Raw genomic sequence first — 14,436 nt, 5'->3', positions numbered from 1 at the left:
ATAGTCTGTATGAAACTCCCCTGGCTTTTCCTGATTTCAAAGTTTATTTGAACAGAGGTAATCCCTCGTGACCGTGCAGATGTGGTCAACCCTGCATGTGTACATTTCAAGGCTCTGAAAAAGTTCTAAGACTTTTGATGCTTTGTTTATTTTTCCTTTGCCCAGGCACCATTGGATGACATCATTTTATATATATATATATATATATATGAATATAGAAAATTACAGCAGAAAAAAAGACTGTAGCAGGCAAACATTTGCAGACAATATGTGATGTAGTCAAAACAGAAGTTTAGAAATATCTTTCAATATTCACTCCAGATTACTGCATTTTTTTTTTTTAAATGTTCCCTAGGAAGAGATTGCAGTTGCTTGGGATGTAATTCGCACAGAGCCCATAATTGTGCGCTTGCACTGTTCTCTAACACAATATCTAAATGGCCCAGGTGAGACTATTTTTTTTCTTTTTTTGCTTGCATTAACTTCATGTTCTGTTATAAATATGCAGCCCCACCCTTAATGGCACTTTCATTTGGTACCAAGAATATTGGTTGCTACATGGTTACCAAGTCAGCTGTTTGATAAAGAGATTCATCATTTTCTGATAGTGTGTTGATTTCCTGATTTTATATAATTTAGAATGAAATATGGTATAAAGAAACAAACTTATGTTTGGCCTATCAATCTGTACAGTATTTCATTAAGGTCCATACCAGCAATGTTTTAAGTTCAACAGAACTCTGTTTCAAAGGTAACTCCCTTCTTCTTCAGGAACTGAAGCACTGTGTCGCTTGCTCGCACATCTCTGGCAATCTGTGAAATGAAGCAGGTAGGTTTGAAAAATGGCACCATTTTTCAAACTTACCTGATTCATTTCACAGATTGCCAGAGATGTGCGAGCAAGCGACACAGTGCTTCAGTTCCTGAAGAAAAAGGGAGTTACCTTTGAAATGGAGTTCTTTTGAACTTAAAACAGCACATGGAGCCATTATGTGTTTAAATCTCACGATTTCATTTCAGCAAGATAAGTATTGCTTTGAGTTTTTGATTGTGTTGGCACCTTGATTACTGTGAAATTTGGACTTTAACATCACTGGTATGGACTGTGGACAATGGATGCACTCTAAAATGGAGCAATAGCAGTTGAACTTTAGGTTTTGATTTTTTGCACTAGTATTGTTGCACCATTGAGTTATTCACTGCACTACGGGAGTGGCCCGGGGATGTTTCATAACCATTACCCCAGTGGGTTTGATTATCTACAACTCTTTTGAATTAGAGGGAAACTATTGAGCTCCCCTACTAAGAGTTGTGAAAACTGAGGACCTCCCCGGCACACACAGTTAATTTAGTTATAATACCTTTTATGTATTTTGAGTGCACTAGTGTATTCTTCTGCTGCTCCTCTATCTTAGAAATTCTAGAAGGATCATTTTTTTGAATTACTGTATTCTCTTATCCTTCTACATTGGGTTCATTTTGATTATAAAGAATTTTTGGCACCATTAGTACAGGCAGATAAGCCACGGGTACTGGTGCTTTCCTTTCAGGAAACGGATGAGCTGTTCCAAAGGGAGCTGGGTGATTTATTTAAACTCCATGCATCAGCATTGACTCCTTTGGTACCGGCCCAGCCTGAGCATACTGTCACCAGGCCCTGTGATACCGCAATCAGTTCTCCAGTGGAACGTCAGCATGGATATTCCTCCACTCAGTGCTACTCTTCTCAATGTTCGAAGCCTCGACATCAATCAAAGCATCAGAGATCATGTTCCCCATCAGTGCATCAATCCACCTCATCGAGACATCACTATTTTTCCTCTTCCTCTCGACGTTCGAAGATCAGAAAGCACCATTCTTCATCATGTACTTTAAAACGAAGAAGAGCTTCACGTCGTACCTCCTCCTCCTCTTCAGATCAATACCAGAGTCAACGTAAACATCAGTCCTCTTAACGCACCCTATCACCAAAGTTAATTTATGACCCTGACTTATGTACTGATGCTAATTTGGGTTCTGCCACTGAGGCTTACAATACTCCTTCAGAGCGTTCTCCTCAGAAATCTCCATCAAAGACAAGATCTCCTATTGAAAGACTTTCCTTTACAAAATTTATTAGGCAGTTAGGCAAAGAACTACCTGTAAAACTGGAAGCTGATTCTGCCTATAGTGCTGAATACCTTGAGGCTTTAGATTATGACGAGCCTCCCAAGGGAACTACCATTGCATGGTATTCTCAAATAAACTCTTCACAAGTATTAGGAAACCCCCTCAACTATTACAGTGGCTCCCAGAAAGCTTGATTCTCTATATAGAATCATTTCTTCTCTGGGTTTTGATAAACCACAGCTTCAACACCAATCATTAGTGGTGGAATCAACTTTGAAAAAGTCTTTTGCTTCTAAGATCTATGCCTCCATTCCACCGGGCTGTGAAGGACGAACTATGGGCCAATTTGGATGTCGCCTATATCAAAATTCCATATTGGCAAACAAAGTCCCAATTTATCATTTCTGCTATGTAAGATGGTGACAGGTCAAATGCGTGCAAGACAACAGTGCGCCGACAAAACCGCCAAGACAAATCAGCGCAAAGATAACAGCGCATAAGACAATTGAGCGCAACAATAACAGCGTGCAAAACAATTGAGCGCAAGGATAACTCAGCGCAAGACAATTCAGCGCGATGAGAGAAGTTGACCGTTAGTAGATTTAACGGACCTATTCCAGTTTTTCCCTTTGTATATTTGACAAAATTTTCAGTTAAATTTCTTGGTAAAAAAAAAAAGATAACTCAGTGCAACGACAATTCAGCGCGCCTCAAAATGGCGTGTGGCGAAGGGCACGCGCACGTTCAGCACGTCAACACATTATCACGTCACCACATTATCAGTATGGTTCCCTTGCCTCTTTGTGCTTTGATATAAACTTGTCCGCGCCCATTTGTCCGCGTGCTGTTGTCTTGCGTGCATTTGACTATGAACCATGTAAGACACCTAGTATGGAAATTACCTTCTTTTAATAAATATATTCCTGCACAATATCTTTCACACTCTTTCCCAAGCATGAAAGTATTTGGCCAGATTGGTTTATGATGCTTTTGAATTATCATCTTGAGCTTCAGCCATGTCAGTGGAAATGAGACATCTGGCATGGCTCAGAATCTCAGATATGGAAATTAATCTTCATGACAAATTGGCTAATATTCCCTGTTTGGGAGAAGAGCTTTTTGGTGATTTCATTGAAGTAGCCACACAAAAACTCACTGAACAAGAAAAGAATTGGATGCTTTGGTTAAATCAAAGTCTAAGCCTCCTTCAACTTCTCATCCATCTAAACTTTCGTCATATCAGAAGTGTTTTTCTGCCAAGCCTGCAGTCTCTCGTTTGCCTCTGCAGAAGAAACAAAAGCAATAGCTTCCTCAGAAGTCTCAACCAGCAGCTCCTCAAAAACCAGCAGTGTTTTTGACGGACTCATGGCGAACATAGCTGCTGTTTCTCTCTCTCAGTCTCTTCCTCAGCCAATTGGGGGCCGGCTCCAATTATACCAACAATGTTGGCAGTTGATTACTTCAGACCTCTGGGTTCTAAAAGTAATTTGAGCGGGATACTCTCTTCATTTCATCACTATACCTCCAGACCATCCTCCAAGAGAGTCTTTCAACCCTCAGCAGACGTCCCTTCAAGAAATAGAATCTCTACTTCTTCTAAATGCAATAGAAACCGTCCTTCCTGCTTAAAGGAACCGGGGGTTCTTATCCTGCAGAGGCCTGAACAAGTTCTTAGAAAAGGAAAAGTTTTGCATATTGTCCTTGGCAACTTTATATTCCCTCTTGAATCAGAACAATTGGCTATGCTCTCTGGATCTAAAGGAAGCTTATATGCATATTCCCATTCATCCTGCCCACATGAAATTCCTCAGATTTCAAGTGGCCCAACAACACTTTCAATACAAGGTTCTGCCCTTCGGCCTCACATCCTCACCCAAAGTGTTTACCAAGTGTCTTGTGGTAGTGGCCGCTGCTCTGTGAGCTTAAAGTATTCATGTTTTTCTCTATCTCGATGATTGGCTCATAAAGGATGCCACTCCTCAAGGGGTGCTTGCAGCAACAGTCGACAATTCTCTTCCTTCAGCAGTTGGGGGTTTGAAGTCAGTTTTCCCACATCTCAACTTCAACCCTCTCAAACTCTGCAATTCATAGGAGCCCTGCTTGACACCATTCAACTAAGGGCATTTCACCCTCAGCAAAGACAAGACAATTTGATCTAACTTTGCACACAGATTTCTTGCCTACCGGCCGTATTGGCCAGGCAGATGATGGTGCTACTGGGCTACATAGCACCATGGTCCATGTTACCTCCTTTGTGAGACTTCATCTCAGGACACCTCAATGGTCTCTAGCATCTCAATAGTCTCATGCTCTTGACCCTCTTTCACAGCAGATTACTGTCACATCTTCACTTCATCAATCTCTGCAGTTGTGAATGATCTCTTCAAATCTCTCCAGAGGGCTTTTATTTTAAAACCCTCCACATCAGAAAGTTCTGAACACAGACTCATCCAAGTATGCTTGGGGAACTCATCTGGATGGCCTTCATACACAGGGTCACTGGTCTGCCCAGGAGCAGCAATTCTACATCAATCTGTTGGAACTCAGGGCCATTCGCAATGCTCTCAAGACTTTTCAACACATTGTAGCATTGACCCTGGGGATGAGCGGTTAAGGGGAAGGGAGCTCAAGTGAGCAAATATGTCTTGAGGCCCGTGGCACGGAAGAGGGGCATGGAGATCCATAGAAACATATAAGATGACAGCAGAAAAGGGCTACAGCCCATCAAGTCTGCCCACTCTGCTTACTCACCCCCTGACTATGCCCTAATGACCCAATTTCCTTATCTTGACCCTCGTAGGGATCCCACATGGGTATCCCATTTATTCTTAAAGTCTGGCACACTGTCTGCCTCGATCACCTGCACTGGAAGCTTGTTCCAATGATCAACCACTCTCTCTGTGAAGAAATACTTTCTGGTGTCACCATAAAATTTTCCGCCCCTGAGTTTGAGCGGGTGCCCTCTTGTGGCCGAGGGTCCCTTGAGAAAGAAAATATCATCTTCCACTTCGACACGTCCTGTGAGGTACTTAAATGTTTCGATCATGTCTCCCCTCTCCCTACGTTCCTCGAGAGTGTAGAGCTGCAATTTGTTCAGTCTCTCTTCGTACGAGAGACCCTTGAGCCCCAAGATCATCCTGGTGGTCGTCCGCTGAACCGATTCAATTCTGCGCACATCTTTACTGTAATGTGGCCTCCAGAATTGCACACAGTACTCCAGATGAGGTCTCACCATAGCCCTGTACAACGGCATTATAACTTCAGGCTTTCGGCTGATGAAACTTCTATTGATACAACCCAATATCTGCCTTGCCTTAGATGAAGCCTTCTCCACTTGATTGGCAGTTTTCATGTCTGCACTGATGATTACTCCTAAATCTCGTTCTACTGAAGTCCTAGTTAAAGTTTCTCCGTTCAAGAAGTACGTCCTGCATGGATTTCCGCTTCCGAGGTGCATGATCTTACATTTCTTAGCATTGAAGCCTAGCTGCCAGGTTGAGGACCATCTTTCCAATGTAAGTAGGTCCTGTGCCATACAATTCTGTAAACTGCATTCACTTACTATATTATATAGTTTGGCGTCATCGGCGAATAGTGTTATTTTACCTTGAAGCCCTTGAGTCAGATCCCCTATGAATATGTTGAAAAGGAGTGGACCCAGGACCGAGCCCTGCGGCACTCCACTGGTCACCTCCGATGTTTTAGAGAGGGTACCATTAACCACCACCCTCTGAAGTCTGCCACTCAGCCAATCATTGACCCATGCAGTTAGTGTCTCTCCTAACCCCATCGATTCCATCTTGCTTAGCAGCCTGCGGTGTGGGACACTGTCAAAAGCTTTACTGAAGTCCAGGTACACGACGTCCAAAGACTCTCCCAAGTCCAACTTTCTTGTTACCCAGTCAAAGAAGCTGATGAGATTGGATTGGCAGGACCTACCCTTGGTGAATCCATGCTGACTGGGATCCCGAAGATTCCCTTCATTCAAGCTCGTGTCCAATTTGCTTTTAATTAGTGTTTCCATGAGTTTGCACACTATTGATGTGAGACTCACCGGTCTATAATTTGCAGCCTCTGCCCTGCAACCCTTTTTATGCAGAGGAACGACATTAGCTAATTTCCAGTCCAGGGGAACTTTCCCCTTACTTAGGGATAGATTGAATAGCTCAGCCAACGGTTTTACCAGGACATCGCTCAATTCTCTGAACACTCTTGGGTGCAAATTGTCTGGTCCCATGGCTTTGTTCACCTTGAGTCTTGCCAGTTCACTGTAAACTTCACCTGGTGTGAACTCAAAATTCTGAAACGGGTCTTCTGTGCTTTGTGTTGTTTTCAACTGCGGACCGTGTCCCGGTGCCTCACAGGTGAAGACTGAGCAGAAGTATTCATTCAGTAGTTCGGCTTTATCGGAATCTGATTCCACGTAACTTCCATCCGGTCTTCTAAGGCGTACTATCCCGCCTGTGTTCTTTTTCTATCACTAATATACCTGAAGAAAGATTTGTCCCCCTTTTTAATGTTTTTTGCCAGAATTTCTTCCACTCGAAGTTTTGCCTCCCTAACTGCCATTTTGACCGCTGTAGACCTGGTCCTATATTCTACCTTTGCCTCTCTTTTCTCCATGCGCTTGTAGGAGAGAGACACTTTTTTCTTCTCCTTAATGAGGTGCGAGATCTTCGCGGTGAACCATTGGGGTTTATTGTTTCTTTGTCGTTTATTTACTGATTTTATGAAGCGGCTAGTTGCTTCATGTATGGTTGATTTCAGTGTTAACCACTTAGCTTCTACATCATCGGTCTCTGCTTGGTCCTGTAGCGTCCGATGGATGAAATCTCCCATGCGTGCGAAGTCTGTGCCCCGGAAATTGAGTACCTTTGTTTTCGTGTTTGATCTAGGGAAGTCTTTCCTAAGGTTGAACCATACTATGTTGTGGTTTTTTTCAGTTTACAATCCCTAACTGGGGGACACACGAAGTCCGAATGTGAGCTTCTCTTGTGTCTGTTGGCTGAGAAGGAGAAAAGGTCAGTTATGTATTTAGGGGCTAGTCCGTATAGTACTTTAAAGCAGAGGCAGGCAAACTTGAAACTTGACGCGTGCTTCCATCGGTAGCCAGTGATCAAATTTCTTTAGCCCAAAGATTAGTCTGACCACTGCATTTTGCATCAATTGTAAATGTCGCATATTCTTTTGTGAAATTGCTAAATAGGAGATGTTACAGTAATCAAGTTGACTTAGTACGAGGGATTTTACCAGGATTCTGAATGCTGACGTATCAAAATATGATTTAATAGACTAAGTTTCCAGAGAGTGAAAAAATCCTTTCTGATTAAGGAGTCCACCTGGTCTTTCATGGTTAGGCATTGATCCAGGGTTACACCCAGTATCTTCAGATTATTTTAGTGGCAGGTTACAGATCACTAACAACAGATCAGCAATTTCATGTTTGAGTTCTTTCAGTACCTGGGATGTATACCATCCAGTCCAGGTGATTTATCACTCTTTAGCTTATCAATTTGGCTTAATACGTCTCCCAGGTTCACTGAGATTTCTTTGAATTCCTCCACCTCATCACCCTTGAAAACCATTTCCGGCTCTGGAAGATTTCTTACATCTTCTGTAAAGCCCAAAGTAAAGAATTCATTCAGCCTCTCCGTTGTGGCCTTTTCCTCCCTGCGTGAACTTTGTACTCCTTGATCATCCATCGGTCTCACAGATTCCCTGCTTTTGATGTACTTAAAAAAAAAAAAATTGTGACAATCACTTTTACCAACCAGATGCACAAAACAGCTCACCGCATGTTTTTCCCCTCGATTGCCCATTTTCCGATCTGGCTATGCAAATTAGCTAAAACCCCATGCAAAGTAGCCACTTGATTGATGCACTAACATCGCTTGGCTATGCAAAAACAAACAAACCCAGGGGTTTTATCTATCAGATAACTGTGTTACCATAAAGATATTGCAGAATATAGCCGTAAAGCATCCACCCCATGTAAAACAGTTAATAGTAAGAGAAGGGGTATCCAGATGATAAGCATGAAGATTTTTTAATATATGAAAACACTTTTTAATTGACCTTCCAAACATTATGATAACAAATAAACTTATGTTATCAATCTCTAATGTCCATTTTAACCATGTGTTTTTAATGCATATTGTTCTTATTCCCTTTTTGAGTGATTGAAACTTGTGGTGGGCATATCATAACTCTTCTGATATGAATGTGGTACTGCATTCCACTTATTGAGATCAAGACTAAAATTCTATGATCTGTGAGATCAACACAGGGTTTAGAATACTGTGAATTCTTGTTTGTTTTTGGATAGCTCATCAATACTTCCAATACAAGAATATTCACCAATTGCCTAGTGGTCATTGCAGCAACTCTACGTATTCATAGGTTTCAAGAGTTTCCATATCTAGACGATTGGCTGATAAAAGCTACATCTCCTCAAGCAGTCCACTCGGCAACACAGTTGACCATAACTTTTCTCCAGCTTATATGGTTCGAAGTCAACTTCCCCAAGTCGCAGCTTCAACCTTCTCAACTAAACATACCCACGCAGAGCCTGATTGTTAGATCAGTGGTTTGAGAATCAGGGGACCCAGGTTCACATCTCACTTTAGCTGTTTGTGATTTTGTAAATTGTGAACCTTCCCAAAACAGAAAAATACATTCTGTACCACAATATATGCCTGTACTGCACCTAAATGGGATTGTACTGTGCAGTAGCTGCAAATTTAATGCAGCACCTATTTGGGGCGTTCTCAGCATTTTCTGTTTTGTAGCCAGTACCCTGAAGACCATTAGCATTCTTATTAATGTGTGGTACTTACTTCCTGTTAATGTGGAAGCACTTAGGGCCAGATTCTATAATTGGCACCTAAAGTTAGGCACCTATTGCATGTCAATCTTAGGCACCCATTACAGAATCGCGCTTAGTGGCACCTATCTTAAACACTTAGCTGCCTGTAATGTAGATCAGGGTTTTAAAGGCCTATATTATAGGCACCTAAATCCTTTACAGAATCGGACCTAGTGGCACCTAAGTCATTCTCCACCCCTAAACATGCCTACTTTATTGTTAGGCTCCAGTAGGCACCATTTAATAGTTGCCTATCTTTTGTAGAATTGTACCTAAAAGGATAGAAAATTATTGGGCTATACAGTAGGCACCTATTTTTTTTTAGTTTTGAGCTTGTTGAAGCCAATTTACTAATTAAGATAGGCACCTATATTTATGGGTGCCTTTTATATAATTTGCCCTTTAGTGCCTCTATTTAGGAGACAGAAAGTAAGCCCATGTTAATGCAATTACAACATGCTAACATGGAGTTATGTTAGCTACCAAATGCATTTCATTATCATTCTCCACCCATGCCATGCTACCTGATACTTAACATAACCACAAGGTTTAACGCATGGTAACTGTAAATTACCACAGAGCCCCTTATCACAGTTTAGTAAAAGAGCTCCTAAATTAATTCTTGAAAGAGTTATTTTACAGATACAGACCTTTTTATGATTCTTTTCAACTTTCTGTATACTGGAAAGAATTAAAGACAAGATTACAATAGAAGAGTTAAGGTCCAAAAACCTAGGAAGCTTGTATTTTAATTAAACATAGAAGTAGTGGTCTTTAAAAATGCTACAAAGGTCAAAATATTTTCAGACAGGAAATAGTGATCATCAAACGGTTTGGTTTGATATAACGGCTAAAGTGGAGAGTGGCCACACAATACTTAAAGTCCTAGATTTCAAATGTATGGACTTTAATGAAATGGGAGAGTACCTGAAGAAAGAGCTATTAGGATGAGAGGACATAAGAGAAGTGGAAAGACAGTAGTTTAAGCTGAAAGGAGTGATAAAAATGGCTACGGACCTTTATGTGAAGAAAATAAATAAAAACAAGAGAAAAAGGAAGCTGATATTGTTCTCCAAACTAATGGTGGAAAATAAAGGCGAAAGAGTTGGCGTTCATGAAATATAAAAAACCCAAGAAGAGGAGTGCAGAAAGGACTACAGGGTGAAACTAAAAGAAGCCAAGAGAGAGATACGTCTGGCAAAAGCACAGGCGGAAGAACAAATGGCTAAAAATGTAAAAAAGGGAGACAAAAATTATATCTGATTTATTAGTGAAAGGAGGAAGATAAAAAATGGAATTGCTAAACTAAAAGATGCTGGGAACAGATATGTGGAGAGTGATGAGGAAAAAGCAAATGTGGTAAACAAATAATTCTGTTCTGTGTTCACAGAAGAAAATTCTGGAGATGGACCGAGATTGTCTGGCAAAGTTACACGAGAAAATGGAGTAGATTCTGCGCATTTCACGGAGTAGAGTGTTTATGAGCAACTTGAAAAACTGAAGGTGGACAAAGCGATGGGACCAGACGGGATCCATCCCAGGATACTGAAGGAGCTCAGAGAGGTTCTGGCGGGTCCTATTAAAGACTTGTTCAACAAATCTCTGGAGACGGGAGTGGTTCCCGGGGATTGAAGGAGAGCGGATGTGGTCCCTATTCACAAAAGTGGTCACAGGGATGAAGCAGGAAACTACAGGCTGGTGAGCCTCAGTTCAGTTGTTGGAAAAATAATGGAAGTGTTGCTGAAAGAAAGGATAGTGTACTTCCTTGAATCTAATGGGTTACAAGATCCGAGGCAATATGGCTTTACAAAAGGTAAATCGTTCCAAACGAACTTGATTTAATTTTTTGATTGGGTGACCGGAGAGCTGGATTGAGGACATATGCTAGATTTAATTTACTTAGATTTCAGCTGTTGTATAAACTTGAAGGGCTGAAGTTAGGACTCAAAGTGGTGAACTGGGTTAGAAACTGTCTGTCGGATAGACGCCAGAGGGTGGTGGTTAATGGAAGTCACTCGGAGGAAGGAAAGGTGTGTAGTGGAGTCCCTCGGGGTTCGGTGCTGGGGCTGATCCTGTTCAATATGTTTGTGAGTGATATTGCTGAAGGGTTAGAAGGAAAAGTGTGCCTTTTTGCAGATGATACCAAGATTTGTAACAGAGTAGACACCAAAGAGGGAGTGGAAAATATGAAAAAGGATCTGCAAAAGTTAGAGGAATGGTCTAATGCCTGGCAACTAAAATTCAATGCAAAGAAATGCAGAGTAATGCATTTGGGGATTAATAATCTGAAGGAACCGTATATGCTGGGTGGTGAGAAGCTGATATGCACGGACAAGGAGAGGGACCTTGGGATGATAGTGTCCGAAGATCTAAAGGTGAAAAAACAGTGTGACAAGGCAGTGGTTGCTGCCAGAAGGATTCTGTGCTGTATAAATAGAGGCGTAGCCAGTAGAAGGAAGAAGGTGTTGATGCCCCTGTACAGGTCATTGGTAAGGCCCACTTGGAGAATTGTGTTCAGTTTTGGAGACCGTATCTGGCGAAGGACGTAAGAAGACTTGAAGCGGTCCAGAGGAGGGTGACAAAAATGATAGGAGGCTTGCGCCAGAAGACGTATGAGGAGAGACTGGAAGCCCTGAATATGTATACCCTAGAGGAAAGGAGGGACAGGGGAGATATGATTCAGACATTCAAATATTTGAAGGGTATTAACGTAGAACAAAATATTTTCCAGAGAAAGGAAAATGGTAAAACCAGAGGACTTAATTTGAGGTTGAGGGGTGGTAGATTCCAGGGCAATGTTAGGAAGTTTTACTTTACAGAGAGGGTGGTGGAGAGGAAAATGGTGACTGAGTTCAAAGAAGCGTGGGATCTAGAATCAGAAAATAATATTAAATATTGAACTAAGGCTAATACTGGGCAGACTTGAACGGTCTGTGTCTGCATATGGCCATTTGGTGGAGGATGGGCTGGAGAGGGCTTCAATGGCTGGGAGGGTTTAGATGGGCTGGAGTAGGTTTTAACAGAGATTTTAGCAGTTGGAACCCAAGCACAGTATCAGGTAGAGCTTTGGATTCTTGCCCAGAAATAGCTAAGAAGAAAAAATTTAAATTGAATCAGGTTGGGCAGACTGGATGGACCATTCGGTTCTTTATCTGCCGTCATCTACTATGTTACTAGTTCTCAGATTAATAGCAATTTCTATCCTTTTGAACTGTTAACATATGGATATTTTCATATGCAAACATCAATTTCTTCTAGAAATTCTAATTGTTTTGAAGTACATGAATGCTTATATCTTGTATGTTATTTTCCATAGTGCCTACTGTTGATGTATTTCAGACTTCTACCAAGGAAAGATTTGGTTTAGGACATCAACTGAAAAAGTAAGTTGAAAAAATAGGTTTGTACTACTATTAATTAATATAAGGCAGTGATATTTAATTTTTGTCTTCGTTATTCCATTATTCTGGAAAGATGTCATATTTGAAATAAAATAGTTAATATAGGAAATAGATTGATTTTATATTGTTTTTTAAGCTTGTTTTTTTTAACAAACAGTGTCCGTTCTGCAGGATTTACCCATCTGTATAACATTAGAGCAGGGGTCCACAAAGTCCGTCCTTGAGGGCCGAATCCAGTTGGGTTTTTAGGATTTCCCCAATGAATATGATTTGAAAGTAGTGCATGCACATAGATCTCACGCATAATCATTGGGGAAATCCTGAAAACCCGACTGGTTTCGGCCTCAAGGAGGGATTAGAGGATATATGAATGCATGATGGCTATGTAGCTTTACTGACACACGTTAGAAAAGAAGATCCATGTAATAGCATACGGAAGCATAAAGGGTTGGTCTAGTTTGCAGCTCTCACTGGCAGAAGAGGAATCTAGTGATAGGAGAGAGGTGATCAGGGAAGAAAAGAGAAGGTCAAAGGAGGAATGAGGGCGGGGAGTCTAGAAAAGAAGGGAAGTACATTTTGGGAAATGTGGCTATGCGTATTGCCTCTAACATACACTTTTCAATTTATTACTTGTTCTTTGTATTTCTTCACTTATCTGCATAATATGGTTTTAAATTTGTTTTGAGTGTTTATATTTAGCAGTGTTTATATTTAATTTCAAGCTGTTTTTGTGGTAAACTGTGGGAAGCTACAATAGTTTTAATTATATTTTTTAAAATTGTAATTCAAGGGCTTTCCTTATTGTTGAAAATCTTACTAATACAAGAATGTAAGATGTGACATACTGGGTCCCATTGAGCTCAGAATTAGAGAATGACACGGGGAAAAAATCTGTCCCCGTCACCGCCCCGTCACCGGCCCACCATCCTCTGCACCGCCCCGTCACCGCCGTTCCCTTCACTGCCCCGTCACCGCCATCCCTTTCACCGCCCCGTCACCGCCACTGCCATCCCATTCACCGCCCCGTCACCGTCCCCGCTGCATCCATATAAGCCTTAGTACTGTAATATTTAGCTTATTCCTTTCTTATAAATCAAAGTTCCTGCTGCTGTACTAGAGAAAGAGATGTTCAGCTGGCAGGGCTTTGTTTATAAATTTTTATCAACACAACTAATGTACTATTTTATCCTAAAGCAAAAAATAAATAAATAAATATAATTTGTTTTTCTACCTTTGTTGTCTGGTTTCTGCTTTCCACATCTTCTCATTGAATTCCTTCCATCCACTGTGTGTCTTCTCTCTGCGTCTTCCATTTGCTGTTACTGTGCCGCTCCCTTAACCCCCCCCCCCAATTGGTCTAGCACCCATCTTCTTCCCTCCGCTCCCGCATAGTCTGGCATCTGTCTTCTTCCCACTCTGTCTTCCACATTTCCCTTGGGGGTCTGTTCCTCTCCACCCTCCTTCAATGTCTGTTCTATTCCTTTCCACCACCACCCTTCCCTCCCTCCTTTACCATCTGTTCCTTTCTACTACCCTTCAGCTCCTCTCGCGTGGCCTATCTACCTTCCTTCCTCTTATTTTCATGGCACGTTACAATGTAATTTGTGCAAGCCACTGGAGCCTGCAAGCTCGGTCCCTGTCCCATCCCCACAAACCATCTCGCTTCTGTGCTCCTATTTTCTCCATTTCTAATATCTCCCCTATGTATCTGTCATTGCCCCCCCCTGTGTCCATATACCATCCCCATGGCATGTCCCCTTTATGTCTCTGTCCCTATGCCCCATGCACATAATTTCCCCTCTTTCTGTTACCTTCCTGTGTCCAGATTTCCCCTATCTTCCTCTTCCATACCAGTGTGTCTCTTCTTTTCAACCCCATCTAGCTTTTTTCCCTCTTTCTTCCCCCCACCCCCTGCTTCTAGCATCTGGCTCACCTGCCAGTCCTTCCCTTTCTTTCCTGCTGTGGGTTTTTCTTTTCTGCCCTTGGCCCAGAATCCTTTTCCCTTTCACTCCCTCCTTCCAATTTGAGCCGGGAACACTAGCGATCGCATGGTCCCCGCAG

At 41.7% G+C, this 14,436-nt stretch overlaps 1 protein-coding gene across 3 annotated transcripts in view; it reads left to right on the top strand.

Annotated features, from left to right (window-relative positions):
- The window catches only part of PARP8 (poly(ADP-ribose) polymerase family member 8), a 505,058-nt gene that overhangs the window by 133,217 nt on the left and 357,405 nt on the right, over positions 1 to 14,436 (top strand). For all 3 annotated transcript variants that reach the window (XR_004538173.1, XR_004538172.1, XM_033931570.1), the window contains exons 9-10: positions 356 to 446; positions 12,291 to 12,357. Coding sequence is in view for 1 of the 3 variants with exons in the window: in XM_033931570.1 (XP_033787461.1) it covers positions 356 to 446; positions 12,291 to 12,357 (158 nt within the window). In the remaining 2 variants the exon portion in view is untranslated. The remainder of the gene's footprint in view (positions 1 to 355; positions 447 to 12,290; positions 12,358 to 14,436) is intronic.

The sequence above is a fragment of the Geotrypetes seraphini genome, chromosome 1 (assembly GCF_902459505.1).
Source record: "Geotrypetes seraphini chromosome 1, aGeoSer1.1, whole genome shotgun sequence".
Taxonomy (NCBI): Eukaryota; Metazoa; Chordata; class Amphibia; order Gymnophiona; family Dermophiidae; genus Geotrypetes; species Geotrypetes seraphini.
Note: the sequence above shows the minus strand (reverse complement) of the source record. Positions and strands in the feature narration are given on the sequence as shown.